This window comes from Canis lupus, chromosome 9 (genome assembly GCF_011100685.1).
Source record: "Canis lupus familiaris isolate Mischka breed German Shepherd chromosome 9, alternate assembly UU_Cfam_GSD_1.0, whole genome shotgun sequence".
NCBI lineage: Eukaryota > Metazoa > Chordata > Mammalia > Carnivora > Canidae > Canis > Canis lupus.
In genome coordinates this window covers 32,614,696-32,639,176 of record NC_049230.1, presented here as the reverse complement: position 1 = coordinate 32,639,176, position 24,481 = coordinate 32,614,696, and the positions used below count along the sequence as shown (strand labels likewise).

General features: G+C 43.9%; 1 protein-coding gene across 4 annotated transcripts; it reads left to right on the top strand.

The window, feature by feature from the left end:
- Positions 1–3,239: 3,239 nt before the first annotated feature.
- VEZF1 (vascular endothelial zinc finger 1) lies at positions 3,240–19,021 on the top strand. Of its 4 annotated transcripts, XM_038547850.1 has the most exons (8): positions 3,267–3,414; positions 5,394–5,516; positions 6,130–6,350; positions 8,255–8,949; positions 9,721–9,784; positions 10,828–11,029; positions 12,322–12,459; positions 15,633–19,021. In XM_038547850.1, exons 3-8 carry the CDS (start codon positions 6,345–6,347, stop codon positions 16,058–16,060), a joined length of 1,533 nt encoding a protein of 510 aa, XP_038403778.1. In that variant the 5' UTR covers positions 3,267–3,414; positions 5,394–5,516; positions 6,130–6,344; the 3' UTR covers positions 16,061–19,021. The 4 variants fall into 4 exon arrangements, with proteins under 4 accessions (XP_038403775.1, XP_038403776.1, XP_038403777.1 ...); XM_038547849.1 differs by lacking the exon at positions 5,394–5,516 and having other exon boundaries at positions 3,261–3,414; XM_038547847.1 differs by lacking the exons at positions 5,394–5,516; positions 6,130–6,350 and having other exon boundaries at positions 3,240–3,414.
- Positions 19,022–24,481: the final 5,460 nt, after the last annotated feature.

Genomic DNA, 24,481 nt, shown 5'->3' with positions numbered 1-24,481 from the left:
TGTGTCATTAGCCTTTTGGTCACTTACTTAGGGCTCTTTGGAAGACAGGAGGATGCCTCTGTGGCTCCTTCAGTTGTTTGACTCTTGGTTTCTGCTAGAGAAATGGTCTCTTGGGGTCCTGGGATCCCTGCTCAGCAGGGAGTATGATCAGGATTCTCCCACTCCTCCCATTGAGTGATCCCCTGCGTGCACTCGCTCTAAAACTAAATCTTTAAAAGGGGCGGGGGGAATTTTGAGGCATGGTGAAAAAATTGTTACTTTGAAAGAGGAGTAATTAAGTGGCTCAGTTATGCACAATTCCCAGCCCCAAAATTAATCTAAAACCACTAAATAGCACCAATAAAAATATTTGCTTAGCACTCATTATATTACAGGAAATGTTCTAAGCATTTTACATATATTACTCATTTAATTCACAAGTCACCCCTCTGTAAGATAGATAGGTACTTATTTTGTCCTCATTTTCCAGATGAGGAAATGAGGCCCTGAAAGGTTAAGTAACAGGTTATACAAGCTGGGGCTGAGGTGGGAAAGAGGAACCTTTCCCAAGCAAGGGAAAGGGGGGAGCAAGATGGGGAGGGGATCAAGTTTTATTTGGGTGAATGTAGGCACACTTTTTTTTTTTTTTTTTTTTTTTTTGCTTAGACACCAAATTTTCAGTTATCATACCAAAGAGTAACACCATTGACTCACCCATTGAAAGAAGTTGTTTACGATACAAAGAATGAATTTACTGTGTTTAGATATCCCCAATCTTTTGACTATGCCCCAGTATAGCTATGGAAGCTGGCTTGAGGAGGGGCTGTTGTTTGTAGTTAAGGATATTGTCTGTCCTAAGGGTAGAAATCCCCCTACTAAGGATGGAGTCTTTGATCTTACTGGTTTCATTAAATTCCTCAAAACATTTGGAGCTAATTGTTTTTGAGTAATTGCTCCAAACTTTTGGATCCAAATTTTCCCTTTGGAAAATACCATGAGATATAAAATTTCATCTGAAATTAAAAAGCTATTAAATTTTCTTTTTAAGGGAGAGTTTGGAGAACAATCAGGAATTCTGGTTTCCTCTCATGGATGAAGATAAAATTAGCCATTTTCCTCAAGAAAAGTGATATCCCAGCTCTTTAGTAATGAGAACAGGACTGTTTTCACTTGACCTCTACTTCCTGTTCAATGGGAAAACCCCTCTCCAGAGATGCTGTGAGAAAGATTGCTGGAGAAGGTTTTCTAGATCCTGGAATAAGAAGTTCAAGAGAGTCCAGCAATTTTATCATTAGGATAATGGTCTTCCTAACTACTAGTTTCATTATCCTCAAGCCTCATTTTCAACACAGTTTGAAAGGCTGCAAAGGAGGAGAGGCTAAACTGGGGAGGAAGAGAACTTAGTAGAGATGAATTATATAGACCTTGAAGGGAATGTGTGCACCAGAAGCAGAAACTTGGATACACTGAATGAAAATGAAAGAACAGGCAGTATCTAAGGTCAGAACAGAAGGGCTTTAGTTTACCTAGTTAATTCCTTAGATTTACATCTTAGTTCACTCCTTATCTTGCATGTGCATATAAACCTAGGCTTCCTGAAACTTTTTTTTTCCTCCCCAGAAGAGCAATGGACATTTTTATAGGAGACCTAGGAGCCACTGTAGCAGCTTAGCTGAGGGATGTGTGAGAAACTGTTCATCATTTTCTGTCCCCTCCTGTCTTAGGCTGACCTGGTCCTTGATGTGCTACCTGCTTCTGCTACTGATCCATACTGCAGAACTTCTCATTCATCCCCAAGGCCTTGAAGCGATGTCCAATAGGGAATCGACTCTAAAAGGAACCAGACCAACGAACGTTTCCAGCCCCTTCATTCTGGTGACTGAGGGAAGGAAACAGTGGGAGGGGTTATACATGTGTAGTGGATGGAAGGGAAACAGACTGTCAAATTACTCTCTTTAGTTTCTTTTACGAATAGAATTCTACAACCATATTATTTCTATTGTGTAAGTTTAGGGGAAGTTCAAGATGGTGACCTTGATTAGAATGTGTCTGGAGAGGAGTAAATGGAGTGTATTAGATAAGAGACAGTTGGTTTTGAAAGATGTTGAAGCCTTGAAATAATGTGACCATCTGAGGAATTTTTTTTTAAGCCAGAGTTTATAAAAATATCACTGATATAGCCTGCCCCCTCATTTCCCGCCACAGGAGACTTCTTGGACTGGAGACACTTGTTTAATAATAGCTTGTCTCTGATATTCCCAGTAGCTACCTCTCTGTGAGGAAAGGATAGCAAACGTTCAGGACATCATCATACAAAGTTCCAGTAGCAGTGACGCCTACACGGAAGACGTGGAACTGCAAACAGAGGCCGGGTCACCTCAGTGACATCTGATGCCCGTCCAACCACAAGTTCAATTTTTGTTTTGTGGGGTGAGGAAGCAAACTGTACTGAAGCACTAAAATGATTTGTCTATACTTTCTCACTCGTTTTTATTTTTGAATTTTTTTTGGCGGGAGAGAGGGATGTTCGGGTAAGATTTCATATCCTATCTGGAGTTAAAGGGAGGATGAGAAAGCTCAGCCCTTCGCCCAGGAATAAGCCAGTCATGACATCTCTACGCGTGGGAAGTGTTTCCCTCAGCTGGGAGGATCTGAGGCTGCACCCCAGTGGGATTCCTTGCCGCTCAGAGGTAGACGCGTATTGTAGCAGGAGTGCGAGGGTTTAGCTGGCTAGGGACGAACTACCAGGGGGGAGGGACGCTCGAAGTCCTAGGGGCTTCCCCCCCTTTGGAGCCCGCGCCTCCAATTGCTGCGTATATGGGGCTGAAGAGCCGGGTGACCGCCGTGGCCTGCGCCATCCGCCGGGGGTCTGGCAAGGACGCGACGCCGCCGGGCACCGCGTCTGGGTCCCGGGAAACGGCCCCGCCGTGCCCAGCGAGCCCGCGCCAGACCCTGGCGTCCTCCATCTTCTCTCCTGCTCTCCCCCTGCTCCAGCTGCCGGAGCCGCGGACCGCAGCACCACACACCCCCGCGGGGGGGGACGCCGCGCCCCATCCCCGCCCCCGGCCCCACCCCAGCCCCCCCGCGGGGGCCCTGACCCCACCGCCGGCGGGCCCTGGCTGAGCTCCGAGGCGGCGAGCCTGCGGCGGGGACGCCCGGGAGGGGTCCGGGCGGCCGGGGGCGGCGGCGGCCGGGTCGGGGCTCCCCCCCCGCCCGCGCTCGCCGCGGCGGTGGTGCGTCCCGGAGGTTACCGGAAGTGGCCGCGCTCGGCGCTGCCATGTTGAGGAGCCGCCGCTGCCGCTGCCGCCGCCGCCGCCGCCGCCGCTTTGTTGTCGCCTCCTCCGGCTGAGGAGGCTCCCCGAGCGGGGGGAGTGGGGAGGAGGGGGGTCGGCCGCCGCAGCCATGGAGGCCAACTGGACCGCGTTCCTGTTCCAGGTACTGGGGGCCCCCCCGGGGGGGCACGGGGGGGACAGGGGGGCCGGGCCCCGGGCTGGCGGGCGGGCGGGCGGGCGCTCCTCCTCCCCTCCCTCCCGGCTCCGCGCTCCGGCCCGGCCTTAATCCCCCTTTGTTTTTCCGCCCGCCCGCGCCGGCGGAGCGGGGCTGCTGAGGTGAAAGGAGGCGGCCTCACGGGGTGCGGGGGAGAGAGCAGGCCTCGGGGTGAACCCCGGGCCCCCCCCAGCACACTCAGGCACACGCAGACACCCTTCCCTCCCGCCCTGAAGGGGAAGGGAGGAGGCCGGTCGCTGTCAGCACCCGCGGCCCAGAGAAAGGAGGGCGCCGGGCCGCTGGCCGCCTGGCCGCAGCGCGCCCGGCCCGGGCCCGCACGGTGGGGTGAGGGGGTCCCCAGGTCCGGCTCCGAGACACTCCCCACACACACGCACTTCATCCATCTTTCGCTCGCTCTCCTTCCTCCTCACCGCCCTCCCCTCTTTTTGTGTGTGTGTGTGTGTGTGTGTGTGTGTGTGTGTGTGTGTGTGTTGACTTTCTGACCCCCGTCCCCGCGGCTAGCGGGCATCCCTGGGTTCCCCGCCACTCCCCCTTCCCGCCGCCCCCCTCGTGTTTACCCTGGTGGGGGGTGTTGTGTGTCTCCCCTCCCCAAACTTTTTCACTGGATTTACGTTTTTTTTTTTTTTTCTCTCGCAAGCCTTTGCCGAGCCTTGGCAGCTGACACCCTCTCCCTCTGTCCAGCTCTCCCGCCGTCCCATTCAGCCCGGGGAATCCCCCAGCCTGGCCGGGGCGGGAGGAGCGGGGCGGGGGGGCGGGGGGTGCCGGGACTCCTGGAGGCCCGACCTTCTCCCGGAGCGCTTTTCCCTCTCGTCCCACCTCGAACGTTTCCTCCAACCAAGTGGGGGAGACGGAAAGTGGAGAGAGCAAACAAAGTCGGCTTACAAAGCCCCCAGATGAGTCATGCGTTGGGGTGTTGGTCTACACTTTTTTTTTTCTTTTCTTTTTTTTTTGCAAGAAACTTGAAAGTGTAGACGATACGTTGGCAGTCCTCTTGCCCGCCCATTTTAGGTGGGGGACCCCTGTTGGGAAGACCTAGGCTGGAACTTGATTTTTTTTCCCTGCTTCATTTCTATTTGCAAACGAAGCACTTAGTGGGCAGTAGTGATGAGCTCACGGGGAAACTTCGGAACGGGAGGAGGTTAGGAAGCTTGTCACTTTAAACGCGTTCTTCCCGCCTCTCTGGGTTATTTTCCTTCTTTGAATAACTTCGTGAAATCCCAGACGCGTTACTTGGGCGCTTGAGACCTTTTGAAACTAACCAGGAATGGATGCAGAATTTTCAAAAAATTCGCCCAGCCACTGGACTCATCCCAGTGGAAGTAATATAGGGAATTGGGTAATTCGAACATTACCTATGGTGTAGAGCTGGTTTATTGTTTTAAGACATATTTTCTCTCAAATGTGAGTAATTCGATTTTTACGTAGTTGATTGAAATATGTTCCGGCTTCTCAAAATTGAAGATATGCAAAATTATGGAACTCACAAACTTTCTCATTCTGATCGGATATTGTTTTATCATGCTTTAAGTCAACTTAAAAAAAATGCATTGAGAAAAAAAAATGATAAATAACTAGCTGGCATCCAAATTGGTGTAAAGGTGGCAAATGCCCTCTCTAGAAAAAGCTTTCAAATGGTCGTTTTAAATATGGGATTAATGGGCCACCTAAGTGATTTTCATGTGAGGAATGATTTAGATTTACCATATTAAACCTACTGCCCATAAACTTCATGGAGATTGCAAAAAAGAGTTCTTTATGTAAAGGAAAAACCAATCACTGATTTTTGGAAAGCTAATTGAACAATCCTTTGGAATACTTTTATTATTCTTTTTCTGGATAAGACAAATGCCAAGCATTTATTGATCAACTTGTTAATTAGATTTTATATTATTTAATTTTTTTTTCAGCAATTAAAATCTTTTTTTCCACCTGATGGAGAAGTGTGAAAACTAATATTTGATCCTGGGCTTGGCAATGTGTGCAGTGAAAATTGTTGGAAAAATAATTTAGAGCCGAGGACAGTTGAATGGGTAAAGAGAATATTTCAGTCTTTTCTATGGAAAGGTATGAATAGACTTACTCAGTTTCAGTTTTAAGTAATTTTTACTGGGGAAATGGGAGAGTTAAACTCTCTTGTTTGTTTCCTAGAGCATATTATTGAATTTATATTTTAAAACAATTTAATACCTGCTTGCTTTCCAGATAACCTGGTGGAAAGTGAAAGCCATAGCTGTTAAAATGTTTGATGGATGATTCTCCTAACAGGACATTCAAGATATGACTCACTGATGCTAATTTGTTTCAGTACAAAATTTTTTGCCCTCTGGCAGCGGAGATTTCATGGTGCTATATCTTACTACCCTGGGTGATGAAATAACATTTCTGTTTTGTTTTTTTTGTTTTTTTTGTTTTGTTTTGTTTTTTTTGCCAACTTCAGAAAAAGGAAAGCTTGGGCAGAGTTAAAAAAGCCTTAAAGTTGAAAGAGATGGGAGATAAAATTAAAGCATTGGTTTGATGATACCAGTCAAATAAAAGTCTACCCAGAAGTTCTTTTTTTTTTTTTTTTGTTCTTTTTTTTTTTTTTTTTTAATCACTTAACTGAAGGCAGGCCATGGTTGTTATTTTACTCTGTCTCTCCCTCAGAGAACAAGTTGGGAAAACCCAGTTCCCCTCTTAGAAGGCTTCATGTAGAAGTGTGGGGATCCTAGGAATCCTCAGAGAGTGATTCCCGTAGTGGTCGAGGCATTCTACAGCATTTCACCCAAGAAGCAGGGACCTGGTGTGACCCTCGTGTGAGAGTGAGCTTCAGCAATGCTGTAAAAATACTTTATGTTGCCACAGACATCTGAATTGGTAAAATGGCAGTAAGTGCTTTTAGTACTCCATCAAACTAATGGTTGTTTAGAATTGAAAAATGCCTCTAAACACTATAAGTCTGAACTTTGTCCAGAAGATTTGCATTCCCTATTATCTGATCTGTTAGCCTTTGAAATTGTATATCTTGAACTATCTTCAGCTATTAACTGTTTGTATACTGTATGGAAACTTGGGTATCCACAGCCAGGTTGGAAAGGGGATAAGATTTGCATCCAAATTCTGTAAAGTTTCCACTAATGTCTCATGGGCAGACACTGACATTTACAAGAGCTCCATAAATTAAATTAAAAGTGGACTATAATTCGGTATGATCCCTAAGTCCAGAAAGATACTCAACAGGTCAGCACATAATTTCTGTGAGTACTTCCAGGACTCAAATGGGATTCAACCAAAATTATTAAATTGGAACTGGTAACTCTGAATACCACACCTCCTAATGACTTGGGGGAGACTTGGTTCCAGGCTTAGCTGTTGTGCTGCCATCAAGTAAAAATGGAGCTATGTGTGGTAGATATTTCTATACATTAGGGGAGAAGAAGCTCTGTGTGAATGTGTGTGTCTGTCTCCTTGTTTTCCTCTTAATCAAGTTAACTGTAGGACTTGTGATTATAGAGTAAGAAGGCTAAATAAGTGACTAGAATGTCTAAGATAATGGGATGGGCCCCTCCTAGGATGTTGTATACTTAAAGTATTTGGAACTCTTACCGCTAAGTGCATGTATCCTTTGAGGATTACAAAACTCAAGCATAGGGGCTTGGGTTCACTGTCCAAAAAGTTTCAAAAAATAACGTTGATAAAGTACAACGTACCAGAAAGAACTATTTCAGGAATGTTTCCCATCATTTTCTAAATGTTTATCAGAATGGAGAATTTTGAAAGAATAAAAACCAAGAGAGTAACTAACTATTCATAAATACCAAGAACCTGATCACAAACCTGACCATGAAATTGCAGTTGCAGCTAAGGAAAATTTCCAGTGTCCAACTCTAGAGTGGAGAAGCACATCATAACAGCAAATGTTTAATACTTTAACAAAATGTATAAGTGCTGGAAGAGGATGAAAATGAAAGGAATTTTAATTATATTTAGTTTGTTTTTTCTCGCTAGTCTGTCTTAGAGAGTGTAGGGTTTGTTGTTAAAGGATGCAGATTTCTAGTGTAGGATCAAATGAACTGAGAGACAACTGACCAGTGTTTTGCTGTAGGCTATACCTTCACAGATGCCTTCCAGGCTGATTAATAGCAAGTTTCATTTCAATCAGATCTTTTAGTAGGAAAATTAAAAAGTAAACTTTTAAAGAAGTTTTAAAGAAAACTTTAAAAGTAAACTTAACAAATAGTGCAAGTATTCAGAGAGCTAGCGTCCTTTTTATCACTTAGCAACAGCCTCCTTCCTCAGTCACTAAGTTCTGTGATGGGAGACATTGCCTTTCTTTTCCTAGGTAAAATAGACAAATAGATGATTATGTGTATATATGTATATGTGTGTGAGTGTCTAGCGTCTGCATTACTGCAGTAAGGTACTGGTAAATACTTAAGTCTGGAGTGTAATTCTTTTGACAAGTTATTTAAACTTGGTTTCAGCACTGACAGACTATGCAAACTGATTTCATCAGCTGGTGTGTCTCTTATGAACCAGAGTGGTGTGTAGTCAGCTGTTTGAAAGCAAGATCACTGTCAGCAACTTAGTCGTAAAAGTTTTGTGTCTGCACAGTGATTTTTAATGCTTTGTTTTGGGAACTCTGAGGGTAACTAGGTGGTTGCTGGATCTCTGCTGCAGGGAGTAGCTTACAGGCTCTTTGTTTCTTCTGGTCTCTGTTGTCTGGAGCATGTTGAATTTTGAAGGCCATTGTGCGAGGCTGAGTTTCTGAAGTGTAAATGTTTGGTTTTAGGCCCATGAAGCCTCCCATCACCAACAGCAGGCAGCACAGAACAGCTTGCTGCCCCTCCTGAGCTCTGCTGTGGAGCCCCCTGATCAGAAACCATTGCTTCCAATACCAATAACTCAGAAACCTCAAGCAGCACCAGAAACATTAAAGGATGCCATTGGGATTAAAAAAGAAAAACCCAAAACTTCATTTGTGTGCACTTATTGCAGCAAAGCTTTCAGGGACAGCTATCACCTGAGGCGCCATGAGTCCTGCCACACAGGGATCAAGTTGGTGTCCCGGTCAAAGAAAACCCCCACCACGGTGGTTCCCCTCATCTCCACCATTGCTGGGGACAGCAGCAGAACTTCGTTGGTCTCGACCATTGCTGGCATCTTATCAACAGTCACTACATCTTCCTCGGGCACCAACCCCAGCAGCAGTGCCAGCACCACAGCTATGCCCGTGACCCAGTCTGTCAAGAAACCCAGTAAGCCTGTCAAGAAGAACCATGCTTGTGAGATGTGTGGGAAGGCCTTCCGAGATGTGTACCACCTTAATCGGCACAAGCTCTCCCATTCGGACGAAAAGCCCTTCGAGTGTCCTGTTTGTAATCAGCGCTTCAAGAGGAAGGACCGGATGACTTACCATGTGAGGTCTCATGAAGGAGGCATCACCAAACCCTATACTTGCAGTGTTTGTGGGAAAGGTTTCTCGAGGTACTGCATTTTGCTTTGCTTTTGTTTTTATTAGGTATCAGTGAATTTCAGTTTTGTCTTTTTGTGACCCAGAAGGCTTATTATGTGAGAATAGCTGTGGGCAGGCCTGTGTTATTAGAGGAGATTGATGATAGATAAAGTATTACACTTCCAGGTCTAATTCCAGTTTGGTGTGGTTGACAAGTGGTGACATAGTGATTAGCTTAATATTTCAGTTAAGCAGTGGCCTGGTGGACTCAGGCCTTCGTTTGGCACATCTGTAATTCTTATCACTGCAAAACTATTGGTTTCCAATTCAGCTGGGTGACTAGACATGAGGTTCACTGTGTAAATCAAAGAAACTTATTTCCTGGAAGTTGGGATGACCTTGGATACTCTTAGTATAACTTTTAGGACTTTTTCCCATTTTTCTGTGGTTACTAACCTTTCACTAGTTTCCTTTTTAAAGGCTTTTGAAGTTAATATAGTAGTAACTGTCTCTGGCAAGTGTTAGGACTGAAACTTTGGGTATTTTATAATTTAAAGAACCAAGACCTAACATGATTTGATGTTGACTAGAAGAGAAAAATTAACAGGTAAAGGACTAAAAACTTTTGTTTATGGTAACAGAGGTAAGGAGGCTTGCACTGGGGGGAGGGGGAGTTGATAGTTCTGCTAGCTTTCTTTAAAATGCCCTCCACCCAAAGCTGCCAAGCATGTAAACATCACAGTGAGTAGCATTTCTCAATGTGTGTTCCATTACATCTTCTGTTGAAACTCTCTCTTTCACAGGCCTGACCACTTAAGCTGTCACGTAAAACATGTCCATTCAACAGAAAGACCCTTCAAATGCCAAGTAAGAGTTAAAATGACTTATCCTTAGTGTAGCACTTAATGCACAATATCCAGAAGGTCTGAGCCAATCAAATCTCACCGTTCTTGAATAGTCTTAAAATCACTGACTTGAGTAAATGTGGTCCATTTGAATTCTGGTTTTATACAATATAAATGACAGCTTCTATTTCTGTGAGGCAAGAGCATTTAAAAATGTAAATGTGTTGTTTTCGTTAAGCTGCATTTCCCTTTCCTTAGGCAACAGTATTTATCTTACAAGAAAAAAATGTATAGTCTTACAAAGGTCATTATGTATTTGAAATGAATAAATGAATGAAATGCTTTAAGTTATTTTCTGGGTGGATGATTTTTAACCGTAAAAGAAGAAAATAGGAATTTTCTCCCAAGTGGAGAAAAATTATTGGATGTTTGTCTGTCAAATTGGAGCCTTTTCTAGTTTGAAAATCTGTTGATTTTATTTGGCCTAAGTTGTGATAATGAAAAGGTTAAGAATCTTGCTAAATCCAATGACCTTTTTTAGACATCAGTAATTTTAGTTTGTTGCTGGAAGTCTTTCTGTGCTCCTTTCAGTTAAATGTGTTAACAACTGACTTTATTGAGTAAATGATTTGAATCCTAAGAAAAATCCAATCCGAGGAAGGAAGCTAGTATCATTTGAGCAAGTGCCTGCTATGTGGGAGGCCTTGGGCCAGGCTCTTAATCTCACCAGTAATTTTGTGAGGTAGGTATTACCCTCCTTTTACAGATGGAGAAACAAATGCAGATAGGTTAATTTGCTTAGTGTTACACTGTTTCATGAATCAAGGAGCTGCATTTATTTCCAGGTTTAACTGACTACAGCTTTTCAGTACTCTGTTATTTTTTCTTCCCCCTAAATGTAAGGGTCTAAAATTCACCAAGTGTTTCCTTACGATTATGATTCTAGGTAACACATGCAGTTAAAATGCAACTAACTCAGTCTGCTTGCAGACATGGATAGGGTTATGCCTAGAATATAACGTACTTTAAAATGAGTAGAACAGGATAGTCTATATTTAAAAAAAGTTTTCCTCCCTCATGCAGACGTGCACTGCTGCCTTTGCCACCAAAGACAGACTGCGGACACACATGGTGCGCCACGAAGGCAAGGTATCATGTAACATCTGTGGGAAGCTTCTGAGTGCAGCGTACATCACCAGCCACTTAAAGACACATGGGCAGAGCCAAAGTATCAACTGTAATACATGTAAACAAGGCATCAGTAAAAGTAGGTGACACTTCAAATTATATTTCTGTTGCATTTCATATTGATGAAATGGATGTTTTTCATAATGTTTTGAAGATGTTTTTACTGTGCTCTCAGAACTGTGTTCATATTCATCTTACATGTTTTTCTCCTATGACTAAAGCATATAAACACATGTTAATGGAGAGTATATACTGGTATTGGAGATCTGCTTCACCTGTGTGGGTGGATACAGACAACACTGACAAGCCCTCCACTAATTTTGCCCAGTCCAGTGTTTGTCTACTAATAACAGTCAAGTTAGAAAAGCAGAATTTCCCTGTCGCTCTTTTTTCAACGTGTCCCTTCTGTGGAGTTTGAACAAAAAGCTCTGGTGTTTTAGAATTGTGGCAGCAGAAGCCACACTAGGAAGTTGCAGCTTCTGTGAGACAGTTTTCATTGTTTTTGTTAAGAAAGTTTTATGAGGTTAAGGAAGATTCTTAAGCATCAGTGTCTCCTAACTCCTGTTTGAGTTAATAAAATGCCCTTGATAACCTTAAAGATGAATGTGGCATCAAGTTTGCTTCTCAATCACATCGGTAAAGTTGGGATATCCTATCCATTTGGAAGTGTAAGTGCTCTGATTATCTTAAATTCAGAATCAAAGATAGAATATTTCAGGGACTCATGAGTAAAATTCAGTATTTGCATTTACCCAGGTTTTGTCTTTGAGATTGCCCTAACCACCAGAAGAAAATCTATTCCTAATTCTGTATTCTATTTTATAAATATGTATATATACACACACACACACTTTATGCTGCAGAAACATTAAATTCTCAGAATAGGTGGCCAAAAGTGAGCGGAAAAGAACACTTAGTTTGTTTTAATCTCATCCATTTTTGCTTCTTTGTAAGTACATTGGTTTTATTGTCTGGCATGTCACACTTTTTAACTTTACAAAAATTTGCTTTTAGTGTGCATTGTTGTGGTCAAGTAGCCAACTTGATTAGATATTTTGACGAGCATAAATTAGTCTATACTATTATCACCCAAGTTCCATTCTAAAAGACACTTTTAATATAGCAAAGAATTATTTTCTCTTTTATATTGATTTTCCCCCAGCTCTCTCCATTTTTCTTGTAGTAATTTATTTATTTTGACCAGTATAGACAGAAGCAGCAAAAGAAGATCTCTCTAGTAAAAACTATCAAGTCAAATAATAATAAAGGTCAGAGAAGCTTGAAGAACCAAAGTATCTAAGTTTCAGATTTTGAAAAAATGGCTACACTTTTTCAAGGTAATGTAGCATCTATGGTTTATCTTTGGAGTAGCATGCATGAGTGAAGAAACCAGCAGCCAGAAGCAGCAGCAGCAGCAGCAGCAACAGCAGCAGCATGTGACAAGCTGGCCAGGGAAGCAGGTGGAGACACTGAGACTGTGGGAGGAAGCTGTCAAGGCAAGAAAGAAAGGTAAGATGAGGGACACCTGGGTGGCTCAGTGGTTGAGCGTCTGCCTTTAGCTTAAATAGCGATCCTGGGGTCCTGGGATCAAGTCCTGCATTGGGCTCCCCACAGGGAGCCTGCTTCTCCCTCTGCTTATGTCTCTGCCTCTCTCTCTGTATCTCTCATGAATAAATAAATAAAATCCTTCAAAAAAACAAAGATAAGATGAGGTGGCCAATGCTCATGGTACGGCTGACATGTGTTCACATAGTGTGCCCCAGGCTCCAAGAGAGGCATCCACAACTTAGGGAATCTGGCTTCCTGGAAACCTGGAAATACTATATGTTGGCCACAAAGCTTCTAAGCTTCCAGATAAGTGTTTTTTGTTTTTGTTTTTTTTTTTTTACTTAAAGAAATAAAAAATCCTTAGTGCTTCTGGTCATATTCTTTTGATTGACCTTTTCTTAGAAATTTGGAGCCAGATTTGGTCCTTCACTGTGTATGTTCAGAGTTCCATTTTTATGTCAATCTCCATGCATTATGGGCTCCTCTTTTGCCCTTCTAAAACATTCCCACTTTTGGAGGTGGATGAAATATTCTTTTGGTGCACAAGTTTATTTTCTTACAACTTTGCTATTTTCTGCTCTTTAATGTTCTTTCTGTGTTGCATTATGTATTACCTGTTTCCGGCTTAACGGTGCTGATATTTTTGCTCTTGGTCTTACCTTAATCTCATTCAGTCTCTTACTGGGGCTGGTGTTAGCCTAACATGTGTGTACTTAAGTTGTTAGGGACTTTACTGTCATTGTTACTAAGATTGAGAATGGTTTGCTTTCTTTTCCTAAATCTTGTGAAGAATCAGTTGGAGTATCTGTTTTCCACACAGCTTTTTAACTTAAGACTTAAGAGTTTTGGCTTCTGAACTATTGTGGGGGCATTTCAAATCAATCATTTTGTCTGTGTACCATCAGCCATAGGAGAGATTCCTAAATTGCTTCTTTCCTTCCTGACCTCTGCCATGTCTTACTGTTTTATTTCAAATTCATAAGGAATCCTTTGCCTGTAGGCTCCTCTGTAATTCCTTCACTGTGTAGTCTCTTCCCTCCTTTGCTTTCATGTAGTATAGCTCTTCCCTTCCACAGATCCCTTCTAAACACCCTGTATTTGGATAAAGATGAAAGGAATATAGAGTCCTTTTTCATACATCTGCTTGCATTGCAGCCAGGTAGGCTTTCTACCCTTCCTCAGCAGCTTCGTGCTCTTCTCTTCCAAGTGAAAATTTGTTATTATTTAATAAAATGTTTTATGGTTAGAAGAGGTGGAGATGAGGGTGTGCAGGAAAATGTCTATGTGCTATGACAGTCGCAAGTAGGTGAAAGCATGTTATGAAGGATGTTTTACTTGAGAAGGAGTAAGAGTAAAATGATTTAAGTCCTAGAAAAGGATGATGTTAGACTGAAAGGAGAGGCAGGGGCGGGTGGGGAGGGGCCGGCACAGGTGAGGGTGAAAGCCCCTTCTTTGGTGGAAACAAGAATACTTTAGCAGTGCTAACATCACCTCAAAAGTGAGTCGGTTTTCCCTTTCTGCACTCTTCTTTTTGGTGTTGTATTTCATTTTGCGTGCACAATAAGACTCAATTGTTTAGCTCATCTTTTGACCTCCACGAAACAAAATGCTATTGTATTCCCATTTGTAGCATGAATCTCTCTGGAAATGACCACTAATGTTAGAAACGTCTGTATTCGTGTTAGTAAAATGTCACATCTTTGGGGAGAGGAGATTCCTGCCCTGACAACCTAAACTTGAATCACCAGGTCTCTTTTTTTAAATAAGGTAATATAAAGTCCCCAAACCTGAGTAAGAATCAGATCACCCATCTCAAGAGCTTTTTAAAAATACAGATTTCTAAAGTTCCATCTAAATATCATTGTTGAATTTCCTGGGAAGTTTTGGTTTGGTTTGGTTTGGTTTGGTTTGGTTTTTGTTTTTGTTTTAAAGCTCCCTAGAGAAATGATTTTGATCATCAGCCAGGTTTGGGAATTCCTGACAGAGAGTATGGAGTTTGCCAGAGTTCCATCATATTGATCAGCGTGAGGTGATTTGACTCGGATGTGTGGAATGTGTGCAGACCTCTGTCCTTAGTCTTAAATGTATTTTCTCCATTTTGATAGCCAAGTCACATGCATCCAACTAGCCAGCTCATCTGTCTTCTCACTGCTGTTTTCTGACACACCAGCAGGTGGTGCTGAATTTTATTGAGGGGTGGGGTGGGGGTGTCACCTCTGAGGGAAGTTTTCTTTAAGAAGTACCCAGGCTTTGCTGGGTAACAAGCACCAAGGTCCCACAAATCACTGTAGGGTCTTTTTGCTTAATTAGTCCTCCTTGGTATGGTTGATGATGTATAGAATGTGCGCAGTTATATGACCCTGGGTGTAAAGTGGGTGATTCTGTCAGCATCAGAAAGAGAAGAAATGGGAGTGGAGAGGAAAATATAAACCCACTGAGAGATATTTTCTCTTTCTTAGCATAGTTAGGGAACCTAACTAGACACATTAGGATTGTTTAAACGATTTTTCTAAGACTGAAATAAACAGGTGATATGAAAATAGCTTGTTGGTCAGTCCCTACTTTGGGATTTTTAAAACCTTAACAGAATGTAGCTTCACCTCTGAGGCTTTAGAGTAAATAGCATTGAGGATACACAACTCTCTCCGCTAGTTACAGTGTGCCTTACTAGAAGATTTTTCTGATTACCTGTTCTTGTGTGACCATCGGCCCAGCTCTGTGTAAACAAGCTCTTTCTCCCAGCCTGCCAGTGCTTGGCTCTGCCTGCATGAAATGGTAGTGAGAATACTAAGCCCTGCTTGATATCTCTGCCTCCCAGAGTGCCTAGCAGAAATTAACTGATCTTCCCAGCATCACTGTGAGGTAGGTAAGTAAATCTAAATCTGAAACCAAAAGCGCCAGGCTAAACAAGTTGCCCAAAGCCGTGTGGGAAGAATAGCATTAGAAAAGATTCATGCATCCCCAGTCCTGTACTCAGAAAGAGCCTCCCTTCCTGTTGACCGCTTGGTAAAGAACCTGTAATTTCATTTATTAAATGTCCTTTTTAATTAAAAAAAAGAGTTGGTTCAGAAGTTGTTTGTGAATTTTACTCATTGTTTTGGGAGTCTAAAGGCCATTTTGTCTTCTTATTTTAGAAGCTGCTAACCTGTGCCAAACCTCCACGGCTGCTACGACACCTGTGACTCTCACTACTCCATTCAATATAACGTCCTCTGTGTCGTCTGGGACGATGTCAAACCCAGTCACAGTGGCAGCTGCAATGAGCATGAGAAGTCCAGTAAATGTTTCAAGTGCAGTTAACATAACCAGCCCAATGAACATAGGGCACCCTGTAACTATAACCAGTCCATTATCCATGACCTCTCCTTTAACACTTACTACCCCAGTCAACCTTCCCACCCCAGTCACTGCTCCAGTGAATATAGCACACCCTGTCACCATCACGTCTCCAATGAACCTGCCCACACCTATGACGTTAGCTGCCCCTCTCAATATAGCAATGAGGCCTGTAGAGAGCATGCCTTTCTTACCCCAAGCTTTGCCTACATCACCACCTTGGTAAACAGTATTATAAAATCAAAATATGGGTTAAAGTAAATATTTACCAGCAACTTACTTTTAGTTTATTAAAGCAAAAAGTAAACCATGAAATTGGGAGATTTTATTATATTAGTTAATAATAGTGTAGTGGCATTTTTTTCCAATTTGGCTGGGATTGTTCAAGGTAGGGTGTGTATGTAACTTATCACTGGACCACTTTAGTTTAATCAGAAATTCGTTTTAGCTGACAGCATTGCTTAAACAATAGTAGTTGGCAAGGTAAAATGCCAGAATTAAAACCAATCATAAAAAAGCAAAACCCATTTCAAAATAAAAAAACAGCATTACTGTTTCTAATCCCAAGGAATCATTTTATTCTAAACACTAGCAGAACTCTTCTCCCCATACGAGGTGGATGGCTGATTTTAACCCGAAGCTCTAAATCCACAGAAAGCTAGTGTAGAATTGTCTGTGTTTATTGTTTTTATGAGTAAATACATGCATTGTCATAATAAAATGCATTTCAGAGAATATGCATTTTACCTTTGGGAATATGTTAATTTCAGGCAGCATTCCCTATGGGAAAGGTGATACCAGCTCTGATATGCAAAGCATATGATAATTTATCATTCTAACTTCAACATATAATAGGGATTGTGACCTGATATTTGGAGATGTAAATATTGCTCAGCATATTAATCCTGATGGAATATAGCATTGTAGTAGACTTTTTAAAAAAAAAAAAAAAAAAAAACACACCAAAATATACAAATTGTGTTTTGGTAAGAAAAGGCCTCAACTGACAGAGGAGAAGTCAAGTGTGTGGACGGGCAGACTCCTAACAGAGGCCACTGGGACTCCTATTCAGGAGCCAAGGAGTACTTTCGAACAGTTAAAATACATTGCTTTAAATTGGAAGATGCTGGAGGCACTGGGATGTGATATGCCCCTCTCTCTCCCAATCAGAGCCTGTTGATATTACAACAGGGGAAGATGTGTTAGTTGCTCACTAGAGTTTATGTCTTATATTAAATTGTATACAGTTTTTATTCTAACCACTAACTAGGTAGTATACCCCTTCAGAACAAGCAGAGTGTATCTTTTTTTTTTTAATTTCTCCTTCCGTTTCTTAATCAAGTATTGTGCAGATTTGTTCAACTTTGTAAATATGAACATCACTTTTTTTTTCTTTGAGAAAACACTTGTATCAGCTTTGTGGTGTTTTCAGGGAGACAGCTATCTGTGCTCCCTGTAGAGACCCAGCAATGATTGTGCACGTTAAGACATGTGCTTTTTATTTCTTAGCAGGATGTTTTATTTCTGTACATAAAGTAGAAACCAAAAGTTAGGGAAACAGATACTCTTTACACCATCATGCCACACATTAATGTTTTTAAAACATTGTGTTTTAAAAAAAAAAAAAAAAAAAAGTTACTAAAACCAAGACGCTGTGATCTTTTTTTTTTTAAGTTGCAATATGTTTTTGGTTTTTTTTTTTTTTTTCCTTTTTTAATCTTGCAGTTAAGAGAAATGGAATTTAGTTGTATTAATCTTGGAGAATGTTTGCAGGACTGACTATCAAACTGGATGACTTCCGTTTATACCCCACTGTGTCAGTTCAAGCATCCAATACCTTACATCTGAGGCAGACTTCCTACATCAGGGACAGGTATCTGTGTGTCATTATACAAAACAGTTCGAGGGGGTTGAACTACATAGTAAAAAATAAAATAGTACTTAGTGTAAAATAATTTTATAAATGATCTTTTGTACTTTAGGACATTAAATTGTACAACTTTTGTATATATAAAAGCTTAGGAACTTTCTGTTTAGCAGGAAGGCAACACATTCCTACACTTTTAATGTATATGTTTGTTATAATGTCCATGTAAACATGCCCTATGTTTGTGCCTTTTAATTAGTTTGTCTCAATAAACAAAATGTAGAGAAAAATATGTAGCTATGACTTTGTTACAACTGTTCCTATCCACAGTACAAAGATGGTTTGTTTTTAATCTGTAGAGCATTATGTGTGGACTACTGGAAGGACTTGTGTAGGGAAGGCCCACACACGGCCCTGCTGAGGCCTAGATTGGGCAGGTAGTGGCCACATTTGGAGGAAGTGTATGTTTCCTGGCATGCAGCCCCAGGACCGGGTTCTGGCTCTGCCTGCTAGGACCTGTCATCTCTGGCTGGGCTGGCAGTCACCATCCACCCTGATTCAGATAGCCCAGGCTTCCTCCACAGTGGCCCAAGGAGCAGTCCTCAGTGGGGGCACGTGTGGACCCTACCCCCAGGCTAGAGTGTGGTCGTCAGAACCCTGAAAGTATTAGTTCTTAAAAAAAAAAAAGATATATACTAGAAATGATTGTTTTATCAATTCATTGTATAATAAACAGGAGTGAGACTTCATTGTATGACTTCAGTTAAAATGCTATTTTGTATGCATTCTTTATTCACTTAAGAAGCTTGTCTGCAATAATAAAGCCACGTCGTGTCTTCTTTTGGGAGGGAGAGAGTCGGCAGGAAGGGGGTGGCGGCGGGCCACTGAAAGGGGGGCCAAATAGGTTGTGTGGTGAGATTCTCCTGTGTCTTGGAACTGGAATTGAGTTTTGATGCTGATGAACTGATTCAACCAAGTGTTGAAGGCACGACGGCCACCACGCTATGAAAAAGCAGTTTTGTTTTTCCCTTCTGGTTGTAACCTGGTTGAGAGCTTCCCCTTTATCAGATTGGCAGCTAAACAGTTGTATTAGATAATCCTCAAATCTGACATCCAGCCTGTTATGCTCTAGGGCTCGCTGCTTGGCCTGCATTTGCCTTTTATTGTATATCCATTTCCCTCCTAAGGTGTGCTCCTAAATGAAGGTTTCTATGTAAGCAGATGATGATTTTTTCCTGTCAATACCAGCACTGTATTACTAACATGCAAAATACTGCAGATTTATTTTGACAAATTAAAGTTAACCAGTCACAAACGTTATGATGGATTGCTTACTATCTCAGAAGCTTCATCAGTTCACTACGATGGTAGAAAGGTTTTAAAGCACTGCTTCTCCAGGTGTACACATCTTAGTATGGGGCTGGAGAAAGGGGGAGGGACTGTTGTCATGCTGGTTGGTACTGAGCTGCTACCAAGAAGAGGGTGGAAATGTACCACACTGATCACAGGAGACAGACTCCTGCCAGTCAGCTTGAGGAAAAGCTAGGAACCCAGGCCTTGGGTCAGTGGCCTTAGGCATAGGCTCCTGTTCTACCCAAAAGAAAAATGGGTTTAGGGCATTTCTCATGCTCTAGAACCCAGTTTCCTTGCTTGTAAAGGGTTTTAGGCTGGGTCTCATACCCATTTGTGTTCAGCTAGATTCATCAGATGTCCGTTGGGTATCAGTAATGTGCCAGGTGCTCCTTGGGCACTCTTGGGTTGTGTAAAGCAATTCCGATGTGGTTGCTATCTCCCAAGGGCACTGGAAGAGGAACATGACAAGCACTCAAGTGACAGTATCCTCACCAGATCAAGTTGAATCTGACCCTTCCTTCATTTAGTGAAAAAGTTTTGGATACTTACATGTGTTTTATATAGAATTGAAGCTTCCCAAACCTTTTCTGATGATTGCTTTAGTCTCTGTTGACTCGGTGAAAACAGCTGGAGGAAAAGTGTTCCTAGTGTTGCTTCTGTCTGGAAGCGGAAAGTGTTATTTCCCTGAGTTGCTAGCTAGCCTTTACAGCCCTGGCTGTCCAGGTCTCTGCTCTTTTCAAGGGGCCCAGCAGTTTGGTCCTCTCTAAAGAGACCTGGGTCCAGGATATAGAGGGGATAGAGAAGGTTTTCCCTGAAGTGTCCTCAAGGATCGCTGGACAAGAAGTCCAGTGTGTTCATGGGATATAATTATACATTCCCCCTCCCTACTCTAGTAAATGTGGCTCTCAGTCCTGCACTCTTTGTTTCCCCCTTAAAGAGCCTTGTAGCCTGAACGAATGCCATTTGTCCCCATTTGAGCCTATAAATCTCCCCCACAGCTGGTCTGACCCTGGCAGATTACTGGATAATCTCCCCCTGGTCTTCTAAAAAGGAGGGGGTAGGGGAGACCAGTGTGTGATGGTTCAGGACTCAATACTGACTGTGCATTGATCTAGATTCCAGCTTCTCTTGGTTGCCCACTGTTGGGCAGTCAGACTCATTTAGTTCCCAAGGAAAGAATGGAAAGACAGTCAAAGGCTTTGCTTTGGATTTTCATGTAATCTAGCCTTCTTAGGGCAATCTGTCAGGGGCTGGCTAGTTAGCTTTTCCCTTCCCAAAACAGGCACTTGACCCAGATCTTGGCCCTGGACCATGAGGGTCAAGTATACTTCACTTTACAAAAACTGCCATGTCATGGTAAGAGAAGGGATTTTCACACTTCAGATTCTGTATCACCACTGACTTGCATCATAATTTCAGAGTTTTTCTTCATCCTTGATCATCTTAAATTGACATCCCATCCCCTTCCCAATCCCTAAATATCTTTTTGAAGAGTGCATAAAATAATTTAAAATCACTATTCTTACTGGAATTAATCCTTTTTGAGTATGTACTGCCAGCCACGCAGGAGGAATTCTCTGGAATGTTTTTGGAAGTTTATGTTCTTTATGGATTTTTCTCAAAGTGAGGTTGATTTGGCTGCATCAGCCCTGTGACTTGTATGTCACTTTTTCCTAAATACATCTATAAAGAGCCTGAAGCAAGAACTACCAGGCTAAAGATGGACATTTGAGTCCAGCATCCTGTTCTGCCAGTGAGCTCTTCCTTTGGCATGGGAAGTGGAGAGGACAAGGAGACCAAGGGGGCAATGGCAGGGACATGCCCTCCCAGTGACTAGTCCACCAACTCTGTCTGAAAGTCAGTGCCCCGATCCCAGACTGGGAACAGATGTACCAACCCTAGAGGCTGTTCATGGAGAGAGGAGCCAGCCTCAGAGACTCGGATGCAAAGTTAAATCTTTGTCATTCGTAGAGGCAATCAGGGCCACCTAAACCACAGTGAGCTTAATCCACTGAGAGAGCTGACTTGAAGGAACCTGGACACCCAAGGCCCTTGGCGCACAAGCCAAGAAATTCCTAGCTTTGTTCATGGTGGGAAAAGAGCCAAAGATACATCAACTCTGCTTAATGGGGGGAGGGGTAGAGGGAGGCGGGAATTGAGGGACTTGGAGGTTCTAGGAAGAGGCCCCGGGAAGGGGAGAGAGATTTGGGAGGAAATGTCTTTGTGCTTCCTGTGGTGTAACTGGTCACCCCGAGTCCCCCCGCCCCCCTCCATCTATCTGCCTTGGGCTGGACATGATTGCTCCAAGGACTGAGACAGGCTACTGGTCCAAGCCAGCAGTGATCATTTTAGCTTCACTGAGCAGAAAAGAAGATGTGTCCTTTAGCCGCCATAAAAAGGACGGCATCAGGAGCTGAATAAATAGGCAAGATTCAAGTGATTAGTATGGAATCCCCCCAAGGTGGGATCCATGAGCCACTTTCAGGTGAAGAGGTGGGGGTCCCCCATTCTGGAATCCCCACAGCTTCAACCCAAGAGAGTAGGCCCTGTGACTCATGGTGGCCTGCCCAACAGAAGAGAAGTTCTGACACTCGGTCAACACCAGGCGCTCTGTGGCTGTCAGGGATCTCCAAGGGGGGAGAATGGGGCAAGGGTAGAGTTGGGGACAGAGACAAATGAGACAGAGCCTTTCTATATGCTGTTCCCAGGTCTAGAATGTCCTCTCCACAAACAACCCTGCAACCCATTTGCTCCATTGTGAACCCCTAGATATCCCACAAAACAATTTAAATGTTGCTCTGAAACCTAACCAGTAACATTAGACAGTTGGCTCATTTGTCTGCGGTATAACAAGAGGAGTTGGGAGATGCCCAAATAAAATGGAGGTAGTCTAGCACCCTTTGGTTTCTAAGTTCAACTCTAGGGCCCACCCCACCCCCAAATCTCTGATTCCAAATTAGTGGGGCCACGACAGCCTGGGGTTTTGCTGACTTTCCCTTGTATGGACGGGTCCCCATGTCTGGGAAGCCTGAAACACAACAAAACACCAAGTGCCAAGGCCAGAAACAGCAGCAACAGGTACATGAGGCCCCCACAGGATCCTGAGCAGGGTGAGAATGGGCATAAGGTCCCCATAATACAGGGTTGCACTCGAGCAGAGGGTGGGGATCTGACAGGCTTGGGTGTAAATCTAGGCTGTGCCATCTGGAGCTGTGATCTTGGGCAAGATGCACAACCTCTCTGGCCTCCGTTTGCTCAGCTGTAAAATAAGAATGATAACAAGAATGTACCCCACCTCCACCTGGTCCTCCTATTCCCTATCTCATTAACAGCGACATCAGTTTGCTCAGGGGCACTAACTCCATTCTCTGTAAGACCTACAAAGTTGCAGAATGCTTCCCTGCATGGCCTCCGCACCTCAGACTCTCAGATTCTGAGGACTGGCATCCAGCATAGGAACCAGAGCCTCATCCAAGAGTGAGTAAGTTAGACGGAAGACCCGGCAGGGAAAAAGCAGCTAACTGAAGGCTGGCCAGAGATGTGGCAAAGGAGGGTTCAGGTTAGACCCAGGGAAGAACTGCAAGGTTGGGAAACCTGGGAAAGCAGCCACGATCTGGGGATGGTGCATCCTGCTTCAGGCACGTCGTTCTATCTCGCTTCCTTCTCCTACATGCACTACATCCAGACACGATGCCTGGGCCGCCTGGGCCGCTCTTCCCGGTGGTCCCGCCAGCCTGGCACTCACAGGTAGTTCTTAAAGCCGGCTGCGGCAAGCCTGGCACAGGCCTGACCTCCTGCCCTCCCAAGAGGAAAAGGAGCGCCACCTCCCCCCCTAGGCAGGACAGGGGAGAGAAGCCTGACAGCCTTCTCACACGTGCTTGCTCCAGAGTCAGTCCTGGGCACCTCCACCTGCTCCCCCGAGGGAAGGCGTCCCAGACTCAAGGCGCTCCGAGACGGGAGCCCCGCAGGGAGCGTGGCACACCTGGCTTTTGCCAGGGCTGCATGGGTCAAGCCCCTGTGGTGCCCAGTCCGCCAGGGCTGGCGTCCAGTGCCCTCCACCGTTTGTCCTGATCTACTTTGCCGGCCTCCTCTCTGGGATCCCGCCCCCCCTGCCCCGGGGCCCCCTGGAGTGACTGCAGGGCCGCGGCGCCGCGGCGGCGAGCCCCGCCCCGGGCGTGCTGGCCCCGCCCCACAAGGGCGTTGCTGAGCCGGGATTGGCTGAAATGTCCTGTCTGCGTTCTGATTGGCCGGGCCAGGGCGTTCATTCATCTAGAGCAGGCCTCTTGCAGAAGTTTCTCCAGGGCTGCTTCACTTTCTACTCTCCGCACAACAGTTGGACTTTCTAGGTAAATAGATAAAATGCAGGTCTATGCGTCCACAGGTGAGGTGCCGCCGAAAATAGTGTTGGCCCCATCTCTCAGTTTGCTGTAAACTGCATCCAAAGCACACAGGTGGAGAACAGGGAGAGGCGTGTGGTGGGGACTGCATTTTGCAGCGCGGGGGAGGCTGCGCGGTTCATCCCCTTCGCTGGGGCAGCTTCTCAGAAGACTCACGTCGCTAGAACCGGCGCTGTCTACCGACACTTATATTTCACTGCCTTCTGTCATGTTGTTCCATATGCTAGGAATGCTTTTCCTTCTCAAGCGTCCAATTTTTTTTTAAGATTTTATTTATCTATTCATGAGAGAGAGAGGCAGAGACACAGGCAGAGGGAGAAGCAGGCTCCATGCAGGGAGCCTGACATGGGACTCGATCCCGGGTCTCCAGGATCGCGCCCTGGGCTGAAGGCGGCGCTAAACCGCTGAGCCACCCGGGCTGCCCTTTGTGTGTGTGTGTGTGTGTGTGTGTGTGTGTGTGTGTGTGTGTGTGTCTAAATATTCCTATTCAGGGGGATCCCTGGGTGGCTCAGCAGTTTAGTGCCTGCCTTCGGCCCAGGGCATGATCCTGGAGACTTGAGATCGAGTGCGGCGTCGGGCTCCCTGCATGGAGCCTGCTTCTCCCTCTGTCTGTGTCTCTTCCTCTCTCTCTGCGTCTCTTATGAATAAATAAATAAAATATTTTAAAATAAAATAAGTAAGTAAATAAATAAATAAATAAATAAATAAATAAATAAATAAATAAATAAATATTCCTATTCACTAGGATCCTCTGGAGAAAAACCTGATTGCAGGGCTTGGGCACGGAACACATAAAGTGAGCCTGGAACATTTTCGAAAAACTTTTTATTTGGAAATAATTTCAAAGTTGCAACACGTTGCAAAAATGAAAATAGTACAAGAAACATCTGTATACCCTTTACCCAGATTCACCTATGTTTAACAGTTTATCCTTTGCTTAACCACATATGGGCTCTCTCTCTCTCTTTTTTTAAAAATTTCATTTATTCATGAGAGATACAGAAAGAGAGACAGAGACACAGGCAGAGGG